Source organism: Pipra filicauda, unplaced genomic scaffold (assembly GCF_003945595.2).
Source record: "Pipra filicauda isolate LSUMZ 115617 unplaced genomic scaffold, ASM394559v2 scaffold982_size63421_pilon, whole genome shotgun sequence".
Classification (NCBI taxonomy): domain Eukaryota; kingdom Metazoa; phylum Chordata; class Aves; order Passeriformes; family Pipridae; genus Pipra; species Pipra filicauda.
In genome coordinates, this window is record NW_024105178.1 from 43,615 (window position 1) to 63,421 (window position 19,807).

Sequence of the window (19,807 nt, forward strand, 5' to 3'; positions counted from 1 at the left end):
TCCTGAGACCCTCAGCCAGTGCCCTCACCCTCACCAGCCTCCAGATCCAGCCAGCAGCACCTTCCCACTCCCCCCAGGCTTGGGCTGAGCTCTTCTTTAATCCCTGCACAGCCCGAGCAGCTGCAGGGCTGAGCTGTGCATTCAGGGGCTGAGCTGGGCTCTGGGAGCACTGGCAGGGAAGGACCACTGGGCCCAAGGACCAGCTCCCAGCTGGGACAGCTCCAGGCAGCAGAGACACGGGCAGGGAGGGAGGGAATGCTGAGGGCAGCCCTGCTGCAGGGCAGATGTGGCACCTCCCGGCCCTGCCCTGCAGTGCAGACCCCTTCCCTGAGCAGCACAGCTCTTGTGTCCCCTCCCAGCCAGCACAGCCCTCAGCCCGGGGGCTCTGGGCCCTCAGGCACCTCCTGGGCAGGCAGAGCAGCAGGAGGGATGGAGGGCACCTCTGCTGCCCTGGGCCCATTTGCTGCTGAGCAGGGCCTGAGGGGACTGTCCTGCCCTGGGGCTGCCTGGGAGGGGCTGTGCAGGGCTGGGAAGGGAAAGCCTTTCCTCAGGGCCCGGCTGTCTCTCTCCTTGCCTTGCTCAGGTGCCCCTGCTATTGCTGACAGGCTCTCTGGGAATGGCAGGTTGAGCTGCAGAGTCAGGCCCAGCCCCTGGGGCTCCTCCTGTGCAGGGCTGAGCACAGCAAGGTGTCCCAGCTCTCTGTGTCCCGGGGGGCTCTGGGCTCTGGGAGGCTGGGAATGAGCTGACTCTCCCTGACTTTGGGAAAGGGGGGAGATAATTTCTCTGCCATGGGTCCCTCTGCTCTCCAGGGGAACACAGGAGTGTAACTTTGAGCTGTGTCTCAGAAAGGTGCCAGTGCAGGGCAGCTGGCACAGGACAGAGGGACAGAGCAGCTCCCCTCACTCTGCACTGGGCCTCAGACAATCCTCCAGCCTCACAGGCCTCTCTGTTCTCCCGCAGTGCAGCAGAATCTCTCCCTCTGCCTTCTGCCGTCCCCCTGCCTGCACCCTGGCAGTGCTGTTGCTGACAAGCTGCTGTGCCTTAGGAGCAGATTCTTTGTCAAAGTTCACCCCCCAGGACTGGCCCTGCCCTTACTGTTCCTGTGCACTGACTGGGGGGAGCAGGGCTGACTGCCCAGTGTCCTGCAGGCTGAGGTCCTGCTGCTCACAGAACACTTGGCCAGCAGCAATCAGGGCTCCAGCAACCAGGGGAAGGAAGGACACCTGGACACGGTCAAGGGGGAGGTGTTGAGGAGCAGGGATGGACCTCTGAGAAAGGGCTTTTCTCAGAGAAGTCTGCCCTGCACAGTCACTGTCCTTTCCTCCTTGAACAGGTCCCCATGTCCAGAGGCTGCAAATGTCCAACAGCAGCTTCATGCCCCAGTTCCTCCTCCTGGCATTCTCAGACAGGCGGGAGCTGCAGCTCCTGCACTTCTGGCTCTTCCTGGCCATCTCCCTGGCTGCCCTCCTGGCCAACGGCCTCATCCTCAGCGCCGTAGCCTGTGACCACCACCTGCACACCCCCATGGGCTTCTTCCTGCTCAACCTCTCCCTCACAGACCTGGGCTGCATCTGCACCACTGTCCCCAAAGCCATGCACAATTCCCTCTGGGACACCACAACCATTTCCTACCACGGATGTGCTGCACAGCTCTTTCTGCTTGTCTTCTTTCTTAGAGCAGAGTTTTCCCTCCTCACCATCATGTGCTACGACCGCTACGTTGCCATCTGCAAACCCCTGCACTACGGGACCCTCCTGGGCAGCAGAGCTTGTGCCCACATGGCAGCAGCTGCCTGGGCTGCTGGGTTTCTCAGTGCTCTGCTGCACACAGCCAATACATTTTCCCTGCCCCTGTGCCAGGGCAATGCCCTGGGCCAGTTCTTCTGTGAAATCCCACACATCCTCAAGCTCTCCTGCTCACACTCAGGCTACCTCAGGGAAATTGGGCTTCTCTGGTTTACTATCTCTTTAGGATTTGGTTGTTTCATTTTCATTGTTTTCTCCTATGTGCAGATCTTCAGGGCTGTGCTGAGGATCCCCTCTGAGCAGGGACGGCACAAAGCCTTTTCCACGTGCCTCCCTCACCTGGCCGTGGTCTCCCTGTTTATCAGCACTGCCATAATTGCCTACCTGAAGCCCCCCTCCATCTCCTCCCCGTCCCTGGACCTGGTGGTGTCAGTTCTCTACGTGGTGGTGCCTCCATCACTGAACCCCCTCATCTACAGCCTCAGGAACCAGGAGCTCAAGGATGCAGTAGGGAAAATGATGACTACGTGTTTTTTGAGGAGCAATAAACTGCATCTTTTCTTCTGCAGAACACTCATTGTGTAACACATTTTGGGCCCAGCCTGCCTTCCAGAGCTTTTGATAGTGGTGGGGGTGGGGGGCTTTCCTTTTTTTTCCCTCTGTTCATGTCATTAACACTGAAATTTTATTCTTCATCCCACATAATTCACTCTCTACCTCTTTTTTCACCAACAAAATATACAAATGAGGAGTCATGCTTTGTGTGCATTTAAACAAAATAAAAGTTTGTGCAGCAAGGTATTTGTCAAACATTCTCCCTGTGTTAGTTTGTACATGAGGAATCACAATTTCTGAGTGTAAGAAAGGACACAAATTCTTTTTTCCAGATTCTTCCTCAAGACCTCCCCTGAAGCTGGAGGGCATTTCCATGTTTGCAGATCTGGAGGGGAAAAGAGTCCCAGCACTGCCAGGGAGCCCCAGAACTGGGTCTGTTCAGAGCTGCTCTCTTTGCACTCCCACCCTCTCCTTTCCTGTCCGTGCCCAAGGCCTGAGTGCTCTGGCAGCTCAGTCACTGTCCTGCTGTGGGTCAGGCCTGTGAGCACAGGCAGGGACAGGCCCTGGGCACTACTGGGACAGGGCTGGGCTCCACAACAGCAGTTCCAGCAGCAAAGGGGTTCCCCTCCAGGCACTTCCTCAAGGCTGAGGTCTTTTCCCAACACTGGTATCGAGAAGAAGTCCAAGGAATTGAATCTCTAAAGTCTTGTTGCTTTGCTTGTTTTTCCATGGAGACAGTGCAGGGAGGTCAGGGACCCACTGGGACTGCAGGGACTGAGGGCTGGTTCAGATGTTGTGTCTTGGTGACTGATGGCCAATGGAGGTGACAAATGGTCTCCAAGTCACCTGCCTGGGGCTCTGCAGCTTGGGAGGGTTCTGATGGCAGGTGAGGACTTGTCTGTAGGAACTCAGGAAGTGCAGGAGAGCACAGAGGATCTGCAGGGACAGCCCGTCCCATCCAGTCAGCAGGGAATGGAGCCCTGGAGCAGAATCCTGCCCAGGGTGGAGTTACCAGAGATCAAGTACTAAATCTCCCTGTGAAGGGGCAAACAGAGCTCTGCAAGCCCAGGGGACACAGCAGGTACAGGGAAAACTCTTGCAAGTGACTTGTGTTCCCCTCAGTGAACTTTTACAGGTCAATCAAGAGCAGCCCCCAAAGCCATGTCCCAGCTCTGGAACAAGGCAGGGCCCCTCTGAGCCCCCTCCATGGCCACACAGGAGCGTCTGTGGGAGGTGGTCAGTGGCAGGGAGCACCATCAGCTGGCTCTGCCTCCCAGCTGGAGCAGCACAGCCCAACAGAGTCCCCCATGGCCCCGGGCCCCAGAGAGCAGCCTCTCCAGCTCAGGGGCTGTGGGGAGCACAGGCAGGGGGTGCAGGAAGGGCTGCTCAGGCCAGCACAGATGTGTTCCCCTGGGGAAAGGCTCTGTGGGGAGATGGGATGTGCCAAGAGAAGAGCAGGACACCCTGTGTGAGCAGAGGGACATGGAAAGAGGCTGCCCTGGCCCTGGGGAAAAGAGGGGGCAAAGCAAAATGTGGGAAACTCTCTGGTCTGAGATCAGTTGTGCTGCCCAAGAACACGCTGACTCCAGAGGTGTCCAAGCGGGGCAGAGCCGGCGACTCCGGTCCGTGCGGCGGCGGGGGGGAGGCAGCGGCTCTGCTTGATTCCATGGAGTTCTGGGGAGGCACAGTGGCCCCTTGGTTCCATGAGGTTCTGAGATGTCTCAGGGTTCCTTTGGCTCCATGAGGCCCTGGAGTGTCACAGTGGCCCCTTGAGTCCATGAGGTTCCTCAGGGTCAGAATGGCCCCTTGGTTCCATGAGGTTCCAAAAGGTCTCAGGTTCCTTTGTTTCCATGAGGCCCCACATGTCAAAATGGCCCATTGGTTCCCCCAGATTTCAGTGTCCCTGTGTTCTTTCATTTCCATGGAGCCCTGCAGTGGCACAATGGACGTTTTGTTCCATGAACATCCAAAATGTCTCAGGGTTCCTTTTTTTCCATGAGGCCCCATATGTCCCTTAGTTCCACGAGATTCCACAGTTTCCCTGTGTTCTCTTGGATCCATAAGGCCCTGTAGTGTCACAACTGCCCCTTGATTCCATGAAGTCCCACAGTGTCCCTGGATTCCTTTTGTTCCATGAGGTTCCCCAGTGTCACAATGGCCTCTTGATTCCATGAAATTCCACTGTGGTCCAGGGTTTCTTTGTTTCCAAGAGCCCCTGCAGTGCCACAATGGCCTCCTGATTCCATGGGTTTCTGCACTGTCACAATGGCCCCTTTATTTCAGGAGGTTGCCCACTGTCCCTGGGTTCCTTTGGCTCCATGGGGCCCTGGAGTGTCCCAGTTGCCTCTTGATTCCAAGGGTTTCCCCAGGGTCACAATGGCCCCATAACTCCATGAGGTTCTGCAAGTTCCACAGTGGCTCCTTGATTCCATGAGGTTGCACAGCATCATCACACAGCTGAGCCCATCCTGATGAAAGCTCTGAGGAGGTTGGGAGGAACTGGGACAAAAGGGATAAGATAATTGGGGAAGGAAAGAGGGGCATGGCCAAGAGAGAGGAAAGATTTTGATGAGGTAAAACCAGGTTCAGGGAATGCTGAGGTTGCTGAAACACTGACTGTGCAAACATTCCTTTATGCACTTTGTAACCTCAAGCCCCAACAATCCCCAAAAGTGCTGCCCCTCCCACTCAAAGGAATCCACTGCTCTAATTCCAAGGCAGAAAAAACCCAAACCCAGAACTCCAGACTCTTATTTGTCCTCCAATGCCCACCCCATTCCCAAACCTGTATTACCAGTATGAAAAGTCAAGCTTTAATCCTAACCCAACCCAAAACCCTCTTCCCCTAATCATGAACCAGACACTGCCAGCAGAACAACAAAGCTCCCAAAGTTCTGCCTAATCCCCACCCTGAGTTCTAAACCCCAAGCCCTGACCATTAAGCACCCCCACAGCCCTTGGGAGCAGGGCAAGGACCTTCAAGGCCCAGAGCAGGCCCAGAGAGTTGGCAGAGGAATGGGAGGTGACCTGGATCTGCTCAGCTCTGCAGTGACCCCCAGGAGAAGGGCCTGGGCTCTGGCATGGATGTCCTGTGGCACAGGGGCTCAGGATCCAAGTTAATAAGGCCAAGTGCACATGGGGCTGCCTTAGGGGGAGTGTGGGCACCCAGACAAGGGAGTTGTCACCCCCCTGGACTCAGCCCTGGGGTCACCACATCTGGACTGGTCTGTCTGTCTGTGAGGTTCCCCATTCTGGAGGAATGAGGAAGAACTGGAGAGGGTCTAGAGGAGATCTGACAGGATGGAGCTTTTGTCCATATTGGAAATAGAATGAAATCTCCACAAAGAGCAGCATTGAAGGTGCAAATTGAAGGTGAGGAAAAAAAAATGTCACTCAATGGGGACCCTTCTGCTGCAAGAGGTCACCCAGAGGGAGTCAGGATCACCTAATCCCTGATCATGTTCCAGGGAACAGCCAGAGCTGGTGCAGAGCCATCAGGGAGGGTCTGGAAATGCTGCTGGGAGGGGGTGGGAAAGCAGGAGGGGTGTGTGCAGCCTGCAAGGCCAGAGCAGCAGCAGGGCCAGGGCAGGACAGCCTGCAGGAGAGATGGCCAAGGGCTCTGGCAGGGCTGCAAGGCCCAAAGGCACCCAGGCCTTTGTCCCCTTGCCTCTGGCAGCTGCCTCTGCCACTCAGGCCACCACAAGCCACTTTCCTGGCAGGTTCTGCCCTTGGGTTCTGCCTCGCCCCTCCCTCAGCAGCCTGGCAGGGGTTGCCCAGTTTTGGGCCTTTGTTGTTCCTCCCCCTCCCATCCCAGTGCCCCCCAAAGAGCCCTGAGCCAGCCGGGAGGGACAGGATCTGCTGGGCCAGGGCCTGGGGCTCAGGCCTTGGCCTTTGTGCTCCACAAAACCAAGGCAGGCTTTGCTCAGCATTGCAGGGGCCTGCCCAGAGCCTTTGTCTGCCTGCACTCCTGGCCTCCAAGGAGCTGCTCCAAGGAGTCCCTGGGGAGGCTTTGGCAGTGCCTGCCCTCAGTGGGGCCCAGCAATGCTTCAAGGCACTTGGACTTTGGCTTCTGACTTCTTCAGCAGCTGCTTCAATCTTCTCTCAGCACCTCAGGATCATGGGCTGGGCTGCAAACACACCGTGGGGCTCATTAAATTGCAGAAATCCCTCAGGATCTCTTTGTCTTCCTTTAATTGTCTTCAAGGCAGTTTCAAAACAAGTTTTCAAAGTTTGTACTTTTTTTTGAAATCAAAGAATGGATATATTTTAGTTCAGAGAAGAGGTGATAGAGGTGTTCTCCAAGTGATCTTGATGCTGAGACTCTCCTCAGGAGATCCCGACTGACCCTGTATGATCAACCTTGCTCCTCACCCCCCAACCTCACCAGTTCTGACATGGCCCATCTTGGACTGACAGCTGATGCAACTCCAAACACGCTGTGGGACCCATTAAAACATTGAAAAACAAATTATTTTCATTCCTTTAATTGTCTTCAAGTCTTCAAGACTTCTACAGCTAATTGGAGTTGTTTTGTTATTTAACTAAGGAGGAAGATTTTAAAGTGGACATCACGAAAAATATATATTTTTTGATGAAAAGAAATGATTTCCAAAGATCTTTGGGATGCAAGAGGGTCAGGGCGGAAAGGATTTTGATCCAAAGACAAAGGGGGCAAAAGAGATTAGTAGCACTTAATCATTGACCAGTTGAGCAGTTTTCAAGCAATTTAATAGCATTTACTACAATTTTAACACTGACTGAATTACAGATTCCCAAGAACAACATTCCCACCACAGTCAATTCACACCCACACCCAGGCAGAGATGTGTGCACACATCAAGAGCTGGGGGTGGAAAGGTCCCTCTCCAAAATTCTCCTTGTTGTCAGGGAAGCACTTCCCCAAATCCCTTTGTGTTTGCCAACAGACCAGGGTCACAGCTGGAGGAGTGTTTGTGGAGGGGGATCAGAATTGTCCCGGGCATCAGGGACAATCTTTGGAGTGTTGGAAACTGGAGGGTTCCCGAGCTGGGAGAGGCTGCCAGAGGTGTCCCACTGAGAGGGAGGTGCTGGGGAGCTGCCAGGGCCTCCCTCAGCCCCGCTGGTTGTGGGCTCCCAAGGTGACTGGCTTTAGTTATCTGCTGAATTTCCATCCTGGTGTCAGGAATGACTGGAGTTTCCCAAATATTTGGGAATTGTATCCAAACTGTTCCATTTGGGCCACAATTCAGGAAGCGAATGTTCCAAGGCTTTCATGGGGTGACTGATTATCCTGTGTTCCCCAACTGTTCCACTCCAAATTGTTCCCACCTTTATCATCCAGCAGCACTTGGACCAGTCCAGGGACACTTCACTACACCCTGGTCCAGTCCAGGGACTCTTCATTGCTCAGCTGGTTTGGTCAAGGCTTGTCAGGAGCTCCTGAGATCATACCTATAAGAAGGATGGGCACAGACTTAGTTGTAATAAGACAAGTGATAATGGTTTTCAACTAAAAAAGAGCAGATTGGAACTAGATGTGAGGAAGAAATTTTTTACGCTGAGGGTGGTGAAACACTGGCACAGGTTGCCCAGAGAAATCATAGATGCCCCACCCTTGGAAACATTCAAGGCCAGGTTAGAAAGGGCTCTGAGCAACCTGATCTAGTTGAACATGACCCTGTTCATTGTGGGGAGGTTGGACTAGATGACCTAGAAAGGTCCCATCTGACTCAAACTATTTAAGATTCTATGGTTCTTTCCTACAGAGCCAAGGCTGACAAGGATCACACAGGTTTCAGACCCAGCTGAGCATCCCCTTTGATGGCCCATCTGGCAGCTCTGCTAAAAAGCTGCTGCAAAGAACCTCCAGACCTAAAGGAGCTTTTGTGCTGGGCTGAGCTGTGGCTCTCAGGGCTGGGGGGTTGGCTTTTGGCTGCCAGGTGCCCACCAAGGCTCTCTCACTCCTCCTGTCACCAGTCTGGCTCTAAGGAGATCACAGGAGACCATGTCAAAGGCCTTGATAAAGTCTGGGCACACAACATCCCCTTCTTTTCCCTCCCACAGGGGTTCTGCAATCCCTGCCTTGTCCTTCCATAGCCTGGGAATGGCTGCAGGAGGACTTGCCCTATCCCCTTCCCTGCTGAGCTTGAGCAGTCTGGAACTCTCCCAACCCTCCTTGCTGCCCTGTTTGCAGACTGGTTCCATGTCTGCCTTTGCCAAGGCCCCAGGAAGCTCTGGGCTGGCTCTGGTCTTTCCAAGTGTTTGGGAGAGGTCTCCCAGTGACACTGCCCAGCCTTCTCAATATCCCTGACACCAAAACCTTTTCTATTATCCCACAGTTCCAAATTAGTGCTCAGGACACAACACATATTCTCATGGTTCTTCAGGAGAAAATTAGAAGTGATTTCATTATAGAGGTCAACGGGTGGAGCAGCCCAGTCTGCTCTGGCCCCACAGCAGTGCCCAGCCCAGGGTGCTGCAGAGCTCTGGGCACTCCCCCCACAGCCCCAGCCCCTCTGAAGGCCACAGCAGCTCCTGGGGCACAGAGAGGAGTCTCAGCATCCCCATCAGCTCAGGGGCTGGACACTCAGCATGGCAGGAGGAAATGGAGGTCAGGGAAACTGCAGGAGCCCTGGTGTCACCTCCAGGAGATGCCCAGCACAGCCTGACTGTGCCCCTCAGTGCCAGCCCCTCTGCCCAGCCCAGCCCAGAGTCCTGGCCCAGGGACAGAGCAGCCTGTCCCCAGGGGGGGCTGCAGAAAGAGGTTTCTCTGTGTCAGGGATTCCTCTCTGCAGGCCCAGAAATGCTGCCTTGCTCTTCTCCAGGGACATCCCTTTGCCCAGGTCAGTGTGTCCAGGCTGCCTTGGCCAGTTGCAGATCCCAGCCTGGGATCCCTGCAGGGCCCTGAGCTGGAGGTGCTGCTCTGCACAGGGAGGGGCTGTGGCACCCTGGGCTGACCCTGCACTGGCCATGCTGGTCAGGGTGGGGAGCAGACCCAGCAGGATGGGGATCACTCCTCTCCACCCTCTGCCATGATCCTGGAAGGCTCAGTAGCCAAGAACAAGGCTGGGCAGGACCATGGGTTGTTTCCAATGGCACAAAGGGCAGGACAGGGCTCCACTCCATGCAGCCTGTGGGCTGGAGAGTTCTTCAGGACACCCTCCTGGAAAGCCCACCCCTGGCTCTGGTACAGCCCCCTCCTTTATTGTACTCAGTGATTGTGATTCCTCATGTACAGAATAACAAAGGCAGGATGTTTGACAAATACCTTGCTGCAGGAATTTTATTTTGTTTAAATGCACACAGAGAATGATTCCTCATTTACACAATTGTGGGTCAAAACAAAGAGGTGGAGAGTGAATTAGATAAGGGATGAAAAATAAATTTCTGTGTTAAGAACATTAAAAGAGGAAAAATTATAAGAAGACTCCCCCACTGCCATTCTCAAAAGCTTTAGAATGCAGGCTGGGCCAGTAAAGGGTTACACAAGGAATGTTCTGCAGAAGAAAAGAGGCAGGTTATTGCTCCTGAAAAGCATCCAGTCATCATTTTCCTCAGGGCATCCTTGAGGTCCTGGTTCCTCAGGCTGTAGATGAGGGGGTTCAGTGCTGGAGGCACCGCCGAGTACAGAACTGATAGTGCCAGATCTAGTGTTGGGGAGGAGATGGAGGGGGGCTTCAGGTGGGAAAACATACCAGTGCTGATAACAATAGAGACCACGACCAGGTGAGGGAGGCACGTGGAAAAGGCTTTGTGCCGTCCCTGCTGAGAGGGGATCCTCAGCACAGCCCTGAAGATCTGCACATAGGAGAAAACAATGAAAACAAAACAACCAAACCCTAAACAGGCACTGACCCCAATGAGCCCAATTTCCCTGAGGTAGCCTGAGTGTGAGCAGGAGAGCTTGAGGATGTGTGGGATTTCACAGAAGAACTGGCCCAGGGCATTGCCCTGGCACAGGGGCAGGGAAAATGTACTGGCTGTGTGCAGCAGAGAATAGAGAAACCCAGTGGCCCAGGCAGCTGCTGCCATGTGGGCACAAGCTCTGCTGCCCAGGAGGGTCCCGTAGTGCAGGGGTTTGCAGATGGCAACGTAGCGGTCGTAGCACATGATGGTGAGGAGGGAAAACTCTGCTGAGATGAAGAAGAAAAAGAAAAAGAGTTGTGCAGCACATCCCATGTAGGAGATGGTTGTGGTGTTCCAGAGGGAATTGTGCATGGCTTTGGGGACAGTGGTGCAGATGCAGCCCAGGTCTGTGAGGGAGAGGTTGAGCAGGAAGAAGCCCATGGGGGTGTGCAGGTGGTGGTCCCAGGCTACGGCGCTGAGGATGAGGCCGTTGGCCAGGAGGGCAGCCAGGGAGATGGCCAGGAAGAGCCAGAAGTGCAGGAGCTGCAGCTCCCGCCTGTCTGAGAATGCCAGGAGGAGGAACTGGGGCATGAAGCTGCTGTTGGACATTTGCTGTTCATTAGGACAGGTCTGTTAAGAAAAGGAAAGCACAGGGAACAATTAAGACAGCCCCCTCTCAGCAAAGCCAGTGCATTTTTCAGGGAAATCCCCTCCAAGTCAAGGCATTTCTTTTCTCTGATTTGTGCTCTCTGAGGGTTCTGTGAGGAGCAGGAGCTCTGCCCATGTGCTGCCAAGGACTCAGCTTTGCTCTGCTGCAGTGCAGACATGGAGCTGGTTTGGGACAGCTCTCATGATCACATAGGATGTCACATGGAACCCAGCTTTGATGGAAGAGTTCAATTCCTGTACTGTTGTCTTGGAGAAATTTGGTCTGCAGAAGAGAAGCACAGTGTATCCTTAAAATAGTTTTGACTGGGTTTTTTGGTTACAGTCATAACACGTGGGAGGGGGGGGCGTTAGGGGTAAATTTTTCTGATTAGAAATCTGACGAGTGTTGAGCCAGGCAGGCAGAAGGGCTGAGCTCTCCGTTGCTTATTGCAGAGCCAGGAGAGCTGCAGTGCCTCTCAGCCTGTTTCCCATCTGCCCTGCACTTTCCCTTGGGCTGCCTTGAAGATGACTTCACACACAGATTCATCTTTAAAAACCCCACCAGGATCTGTGCTGAGAGCAGGGCAGCGCTGCTTGAAAGGGCAGCTCTGTGAAGTGTCCCCTGTGCCAGCCCAGAGGTGCAGCTGTGCTGGACAGAGCAGGACAGGAGCCCTCCTGCAGAGAAGCCAAGGGCTGGGACAGGAGAGTGCCCACCCCCAAGGGAAGGCTCAGCACTGCCCAGGATCCTGTGCTCATTTCTGATCCTGCCTGAAATATTCACCTTAGAGAGTAAAAGAGTTGGAATTTCAGTGCAGCCTCTTGAACTGAGAGAACAATGTCTCTGCTACAATGCCTAAGCAGGAAACACACCTCAGGACTAATTCCTTTCTGTAGCCCCTGTCTTTTCTGAGCTTTGCAAAAACTTCTCCATTCAATATGGTGTAGTGGTCTGGAGCTGTGAGCAGGTCTGACCCTGTAACACTGAGACATGGAAAAGGTTCTCCCTCAGCTGCCAGGTTTGCTCCTTGCCCACAGCCCTTCTGCCCCAGCCCTGGCAGCAGCTCCCCGGGCCGGCTGAGAGCTGCCCCTGGCAGGCAGCAGAGTCCCTGCCCAGCACAGCACCCTGGGCTGCAGGACCCTGCTCTGCCCCACAGCTCTGGGCACCCCCGGCTGCACCTCCAGCTTCACAGCTCTTCCAAAGTGCCCCAAAACAGCCCCTGCTCACCCATCCCATCAGCTGGGGCTGGGCCAGCTTTAGGAGATGCCTCCAGGAGCTGCCCCTGCACTGCCCTGCAGCCACAGACTCACCATGTGCAGCCCTGCCAAGATTCCTCCTGCAGGGAGCTCTCAGCCCTCCTGCCAGTGCTGAGCCCCTTGAAGCTCTGTCTGTGCCCTGCTGGTGTCCCTGAGCTGCCCTGGCAGTGCCCTCAGCCCTGCTGGGCTGTGCAGAGGAGCTGCTCACCAGCAGAGCTGTCTCTTTGAAGCTCTTCTTGCTTGCCAGGAGCTCCCTGTGTGCCAGGAGCCCAGCCCAGCTCAGCAGCACAGCAACAGCCCCAGGCATTTCATGACCCTCAGGGGGATTGGTGTTGTTTACATGAGACTCAGTCCCTGAGAGGAAGTTCAAACAACTTCTCAAGAACTCAAAATGAGATTGAAACACTGAAGTTTCTTGTAGTGCTAATGAGTCTCACTGAGGGACACAACTGAGTACGTATCCCCAGATTCCAGTTAGAGCAGAAAACTGCAGACAGTGATGACAAGGATGGACAAGCAAGGGAAAGGTGGCTCTGATGCTGAGGAAACCTGGATGTGTTTCCTTAATCCAGAGGACCAAACCCTGACCCCCAGCCCCTGGGAAGGCAGATGCTGTCCCTGCCTCATTCCTCAGGGCTCTTCCTGGGGCACTGGGATGTGGGATGTGCAATGCCAAGGGCAGGACCATGGGGTGGCACCTGCCAGGCTGCTGAGCAAGGACAAGGAGGCCATGAGGCCCCAGGGCTGCAAGGGCCACTCCCCTCCTCCTGGCATCAGGGGCACAGACAGCAGCCCTGGCCAAAGGCCTGCAGAAGGTGGCTGTGTCAGGGCCTTTCAGCTTCTCCCCCTCCCTGTCTCCTCTCCAGCCCAGGCTGTCCTACGGTGTCCATGCCCTGCCCCTTTCCCTGCAGGCTGTCGTCATCCCCCCGGCTGCCCCACCTGGCTGGCACCTTCCTGCACTGACATCTCTGCGTCCTCCCTGGCTCTTCCTGCACACACAAAGCCTTGGGCTCATCCAGACTCCTCCTGGCTGACGTGTTGCAGCACAGCATTTTCCATGGAGTGAAATTCCTTTTTCCTCACATCCACTTGGGATCTCCCCAGCTGCACTTGGCATTAATTCTTTCTTTCTCATGCTCTTTTCTGCTATATCAAAAGGATCCACCATCTCTAAATCCTCCCTTCAAGCCCCTTGAGGGCTGTCCTGTGCTGTCCTCAGTCTCCACACCATTGAGGCCACAGCTCCTTAGCCCCTCTCTAGTGCTCCTGTGCTTGAGACATTTAAAGCCCATCTTGGGAGATCTCTGGACACTCACTAATGTTTTTGCAGATGAAAATATTGTGCTCATAGTCTAAGGAAATCACAGTTGCCATGACAACCAGCATGCATTCCCATTGCTATAGTCACTTACCATGGTAAACGGAATACATTCTCATTGCCACCGTCAGTTACCATGGCAACCATAATACATTCCCATTGCTCTAGTCAGTTACCATGGCAAACATCATACATTCCAATTGCTATGCTCAGTGACCATGGCAACCATCACACATTCCCATTGCTACAGTGAGTTACCATGGCAACCATCACACAGTCGCGTTGATATGGTCAGTTACCATGGCAACCATCATACATTCCCACTGCTATGGCCAGTTACCATGGCAAAAATATATTCTCATTGCCACGGTCAGTTACCACAGCAACTACCATACATTCCCATTGCTAAGGTCAGTTACCATGGCAACCATCACACATTCCCATTGTTACAGTCAGTTACCGTGGCAACATATGTACATTCCCACTGGTATGCTTGGTTACCATGGCAACCAGCATACATTCTCATTGCCATAGTCAGTTACCATGGTAACCATCACACATTCCCATTGGTACAGTTACCTTGGCAACTATCATACATTCCCATTTCTACGGTCAGTTACTACAGCAACCATCATACTTCACACTGGTACAATTGGTTACCATGGCAACCGTCACACATTCCCGTTCCTACAGTCAGTTACCATGGCAACCGTCACACATTCCCATTCCTACAGTCAGTTACCATGGTAAACATCATACATTCTTGTTTGTACGGTCAGTTACCATGGCAACCATCATACATTCCCATTGCTACACACAGGTACCATGGAAACCATCACACATTCCTATTGCTATGCTCGGTTACCATGGCAACCATCATACATTCTCGTTGCTATGGTCAGTTACCATGGCAACCATCATACATTCCTATTCCTACTGTCAGTTACCATAGCAAACATCATACATTGCCCTTTCTACAGTCAGTTACCCTGGCACCCATCATACAGTACCATTGCTACTGTCAGTTACCATGGCAACCATCATACAGTCGCGTTGCTACGGTCGGTCACTATGGCAACCAGCATACAATCCAATTGCTATGGTCGGTTACCATGGAAACCATCATACATTCCCATTCCTACAGTCAGTTACCAAGGCAATCATTGTAAAGTCCCATTGCTATGGTCAGTTACCAAGGCAATCATCATACACTCCTGTTGCTACGGTCAGTTACCACGGAAACCACCATACATTCCCACTGTTACGGTTACTGTGGCAACCATCACACATCCCCATTGCTGTGGTCGGTTACCATGGCAACCATCATATGGTCCACTGCTACAATCAGTTACCATGGCAACCATTATACAGCGGCATTGCTACGATCAGTTAGCATGGCAAACATCTGAATTCCAGTTTCTATGGTCAGTTACCATGGCAACCATCATACATTCCCGTTGCTACAGTCGGTTACCATGGCAATCATCATACTTCCCACTGCTGTGGTCAGTTACTATGGCAACCAGCATACATTCCCATTCCCACGGTCAGTTACTATAAGAACCACCATACATTCCCATTGCTACAGCAGGTTACCATGGCAACCATCATACATTGTCATTGCTACGTTTGGTTACCATGGCAACCATCATACAGTCACTTTGCTATGGTCGTTTACCATGGCAACTAACATACATTCTCGTTGCTACAGTCAGTTCCCACAGAAAACACCATACATTTCCATTGCTACAGTCAGTTACCATGGCAACCAACATACTTTCCACTGGTACAGTCCGTTACCATGGCAACCAGCATACATTGTCGTTTCTATGGTCTGTTACCATGGCAACCATCATTCATTCCCATTGCTACAGTCAGTTACCATGGCAAACATCATACTTCCCACTGCTACGGTCAGATACCATGGCAAACAGCATACATTCCCATTGCCATAGTTACCATGGCAACCATCTTACATTCCCATTGCTATGATCTGTTACCATGGCAACCATCATTCATTCCAGTTGCTAGGGTCAGTTACCATGGCAAACATCACACATTCCCCTTGCTACACTCAGTTACCATGGCAACTATCATACCTCCAGTTGCTACAGTCAGTTACCATGGCAACCATCACACATTTCCATTGCTTTGGTCTGTTACCATGGCAACCATCACACATTCCAGTTGCTAGGGTCAATTACCATGGCAATCATCATACATTCTTATTGCTATGGTTGGTTACCATGGCAACCAGCATACATTTCCATTGCTACAGTCAGTTACCACAGGAACCATAATACTTCCCGCTGGTACAGTCAGTTACCATGGCAACCATCATAGAGTCTTATTGCTATGGTCAGTTACCATGGCAAGCATCACATATTTCCCACTGCAAAGGTCAGTTACCATGGAAACCATCATACAGTCCCATTGCTATGGTCAGTTACTGTGGCAACCATCATAGATTCCTGTTGCTACGATCGGTTACCATGGCAACCATCATACACTCCCATTGCTATGGTCGGTTACCATGGCAATGAGCATACATTTTTCTTTCTATAGTCACTTACCATGGCAACCATCATGCATTCTTACTGCTATGGTCGGTTACCATGGCAACCATCATACATTCTTACTGCTATGGTCGGTTACCATGGCAAACAGCATACATTCCCGTTTCTACAGTCAGTTACCATGGTAACCATCATACTTCCCACTGCTACGGTCGTTTACCATTGTAACCATCATACATTCAAATTGCTACGGTCAGTTACCATGGCAACAATCATATTTTCCTTTGGTACAGTCTGTTACCATGGCAACCATCATACATTGTCATTGCCATGGTCAGTTACCATGGCAACCATGACACATTCCCATTGCTACGGTTGGTTACCATGGCAACCATGACACATTCCCATTGCTACGGTCGGTTACCATGGCAAGCATCAATCATTCCCGTTGCTACAATCACCATGGCAACCATCACACATTTCCATTGTTACGGTTTGTTACCATGGCAACCATCATAGATTTGCATTGCTATGCTCGGTTACCATGGCAACCAGCATAAAGTCACATTCCTATGGTTGGCTACCATGGTAACAAGGATACATTCCCGTTGCTACAGTCAGTTACCACAGGAACCATCATACTTCCCACTGGTACAGTCAGTTACCATGGCAACCATCATACGTTGCTGTTCCCATGGTCAGTTACCACAGCAACCATCACACATTCCCATTGCTATGGTTGGTTACCATAGCAACCAGCATACCTTTCCGTTGTTACAGTCAGTTACCATGGCAACCATCAGACATTTCCACTGCTATGGGCAGTTACTGTGGTAACCTCTTGGTTCCTCTTGGAGAAAAGCAGATGCAGATGAGCCTCCCTGTCTTCCACCAGCCTGGCAGCTGTGCTCTAAAGGCCTGTGTGCCAAGGGGTGTCTTCACCAAGACCCTGCACAAACCTCTGGGACTCTTTGCATCCTGTCGTGGTGCCTTTCCAGTGAATTCCAGGGTTATCAAAGACAACTGGAATGGGCTCTGTCTCACACCACAGGGTCAACCAAACCACTCTCTCCTCTGACCCTCACCCACAAAAGTTCACCCAAGTTGTTCATCTCCTACACCATCTTCACAGGTCCAAGAAGCTCCTTCCTGCTGAGGACACCTCTCTCCTGCTCTTTCTCTCCTGTGTCTCCTTGGCCTTCTCTCCCAGCCCATCACAGCCCTGCAACCTGGGAACTGTCTCAGCAGGCCTGGGCTGTTATTGCCTGCAAGTGGAATGCAGAGAGACTTGGGGCTGCAGCTCCTCCTCCTGTGCCCCACACGCAGGGCATTGGGGCCTGTCTGGCTGCAGCCCCTCAGCGGGGGCACCGGGGTAAGAACAGACTTGCAGTGGGGAAAGCTGCTCTGAAAGCCCCGAGAGCTGGGCTGTGCAGAGGCTTTGCTGACAATGGCCTTGGGGGTGGACGTGCTGGGACTCAGGCCCAGGGGGAAAATCACAGGCCTGATCCCTGAGGAGATCAGCACATGCTGCTGAAATGCTGGGGGAGAGAAGAGCCAGCAGAGGGAGGGAACAAGTGTGGACAGCCTGGGCTGATGGGATTTGGACTCGTGCCTGGCCCGGCCTTGGCTGGGCAGAGAAGGGACAGCCTTTGTGTCCCTGCAGGGCTGGGATTCACTCCCTGCCCCAAAGGCCCCCAATGTGTCTGAGAAGCCCTGGGTGGTGCCTGTCCCACAACTTCTGGGAATGGGGACGGGGTCCCTGCACAGGCCCTGTGCTGTCCAGGGCAGCTGCTGCACTTGTGCTGCAGAGCCCTGGCACCTCCCCTGGCACTACAGGCCCCTCTTTGGCTGTTCAATCCAGGCTCAGCTGCCCTCAATTAGGTTCAGCAGTGAAGGGATGTCCAGGAGACAACTGCCATTGTACTCTGAGGACATGTAGAAAATACCCTGATAAAGAACAGGAGAGAGACCTCTCTCCCTGTGCCACCTGACTCCATTTGGTCACCTGAACACCTCTAGGGGCTGCCCTGGACAGAAGGAACAGTGACAGGTTCCCCTGTCCTACATGTGGGCACCTTCTGCCACTGAAGTTGGCCAAAGCAATGTCCCAGCAGCCTCCAAGAAGATCCCACAGCTGCTGCCCTGTCCCTAGGAACTGCTCCATTGGAGCCTGCAGTTCCCAGCAGGAATCTCGGTCACCTCTGGCCCCTCAGAAGGAACCAGGGCTTTGTGTCCCAGCAGGTCACTCCTGGCTTTGGTCTTCATTCATTGCCATGGGAGCTGGGACAAGGAGTCACCTGCAGGGGCCTGTTTTGGGCCCACTGAAGTGGGGCAGGAGGAATCCCAGCCCATGGGGGTTGTGGAGGGAGCTGACTGTCCTTCTGGCCCCAGGTCTGCAGAGCCAAAAGGAGACACCTCTGTTGACTCAGCTGAGTCCCTTCCCTCAGTGCAGGTGAAGGAGATCCCTCCTGGGCACTGTCTGGGTTTCCTGTCTAATGATGGGACATGAAAAGGGGACTCTCGAACTTAACTCTGTGTCTGTTTGGAGAAATGACCCTGCTGAAAGAAGTGTCTGTGCCCAGCTGAGAGAAAGAACATCATTATTTCCTTCAGCTGTGTGCCAGCAGGTTCCCCTGGAGCCCCAGGGACAGCTGGAGGGAGCCCAGAGGGGCAGAGAAAGGGCTGGCTGGGGCTGTTGCTGTGCTGCTGAGCTGGGCCGGGCTCCTGGCACACAGGGAGCTCCTGGCAACAAAGAAGAGCTTCAAAGAGAGCAGCTCTGCTGGTGAGCAGCTTTTCTGCACAGCCCAGCAGGGCTGAGGGCACTGCCTGCAGCACCCAGGGCACAGGAGAGAAGGCAGAGAGATGAGAGGCAGCCTGGGCTGGGAGGTGACTGAGCTCTCACTATGCCAGAAACCTTCCCAGGATTTGAAGGAAGAATTCTCTGGCTGTAGGAAAGTTCAACTTGCCTTCCTGGAGGCATCTCCTAAAGCTGGCACATCCCACAGCTTCCAGGATCTTTCAGCAGGACTCTCCCAGTTGCTGCAGTGCAGGGGAAGTGGCCATATGGCAGAGCAGGGCAGGAGCTGCAGGCAGCAAGGGCAGAGAGGAGAAGGGAGCAGGAGGTTCAAGGGATCCTGGGCTGGGAGGACAGGGCAGAGCTGCTCAGGGCAGGAACCTTGCCAGCCCTTTACCACAGTCAGGCTCTGGCTGCAGAGCAGTGCAGGTGAGTTCCTGCAAGTGCCTCTCCCAGTTGCCAAATGGCAGCAGTGGCAGGAGCTGTCAGGATGGCTCTGCTGGATTTGCTGGGGTGCAGCAGGAGAAGCTGCTGCAGAGCAGGACTTGCTGCTGCCCCCTCAGAGGCCCAGGGCCAGAAGGTTCCCTGTGCCAGGGCTGGCTGTGGGGTGGGAAGGTGGGGGTGCAGCCAGGGGTGCCCAGGGCTGTGGGGCAGAGCAGGGTCCTGCCCCCAGGGCTCTGTGTGCTGGGGCAGGGACTCTGCTGCCTGCCAGGGTCAGCTCTCAGCCCAGCCAAGGAGCTGCCACGGCCCTGCAGGGAGAAGGGGTGGGTGGAAGGAGTGACCCCTCAGGGCAGGGCAGGGCTGGGCAGGGCCCTTCAGCTGCAGGCTCAGGGCTCCTCACAGCTTCAGCTCCACCTCCTCCATTTCCAGGGGCCCTTCTCAGGAAGCACATCCCCCCAGAACACCTCCCCCTTCCCAGCCACCGCAGGGGTCTGGGATCTGCTCTGCAGCCCCTGCCCAGGCAGAGCTGCCCCTGGCACTGGGCTGGGGATGGCTCTGGCAGCACTGGCAGGGAGCTGAGCTGGGCACAGGCAGGGGCTGCTGGCAGGAACAGCTCCTCACCCAGAGACAGGCAGGCAGGGAGAGACAGCTGCTGCCACAAGGGCTGGGCAGGGGGATGTGGGCCCCTCCCTGCTGTCCCTGTGGCACAGA

General features: G+C 53.9%; 1 protein-coding gene across 1 annotated transcript; it reads left to right on the forward strand.

Annotated features, from left to right (window-relative positions):
* Positions 1 to 1,356: 1,356 nt before the first annotated feature.
* On the forward strand, positions 1,357 to 8,372 carry LOC113991288 (olfactory receptor 14A16-like; the record flags this gene model as incomplete). Its single annotated transcript, XM_027727434.2, has 2 exons — positions 1,357 to 2,275; positions 8,344 to 8,372. Coding segments are annotated over exons 1-2 (948 nt in total), but the record flags the coding sequence as incomplete, so codon positions are not given.
* Between the last annotated feature and the right edge of the window lie 11,435 nt (positions 8,373 to 19,807).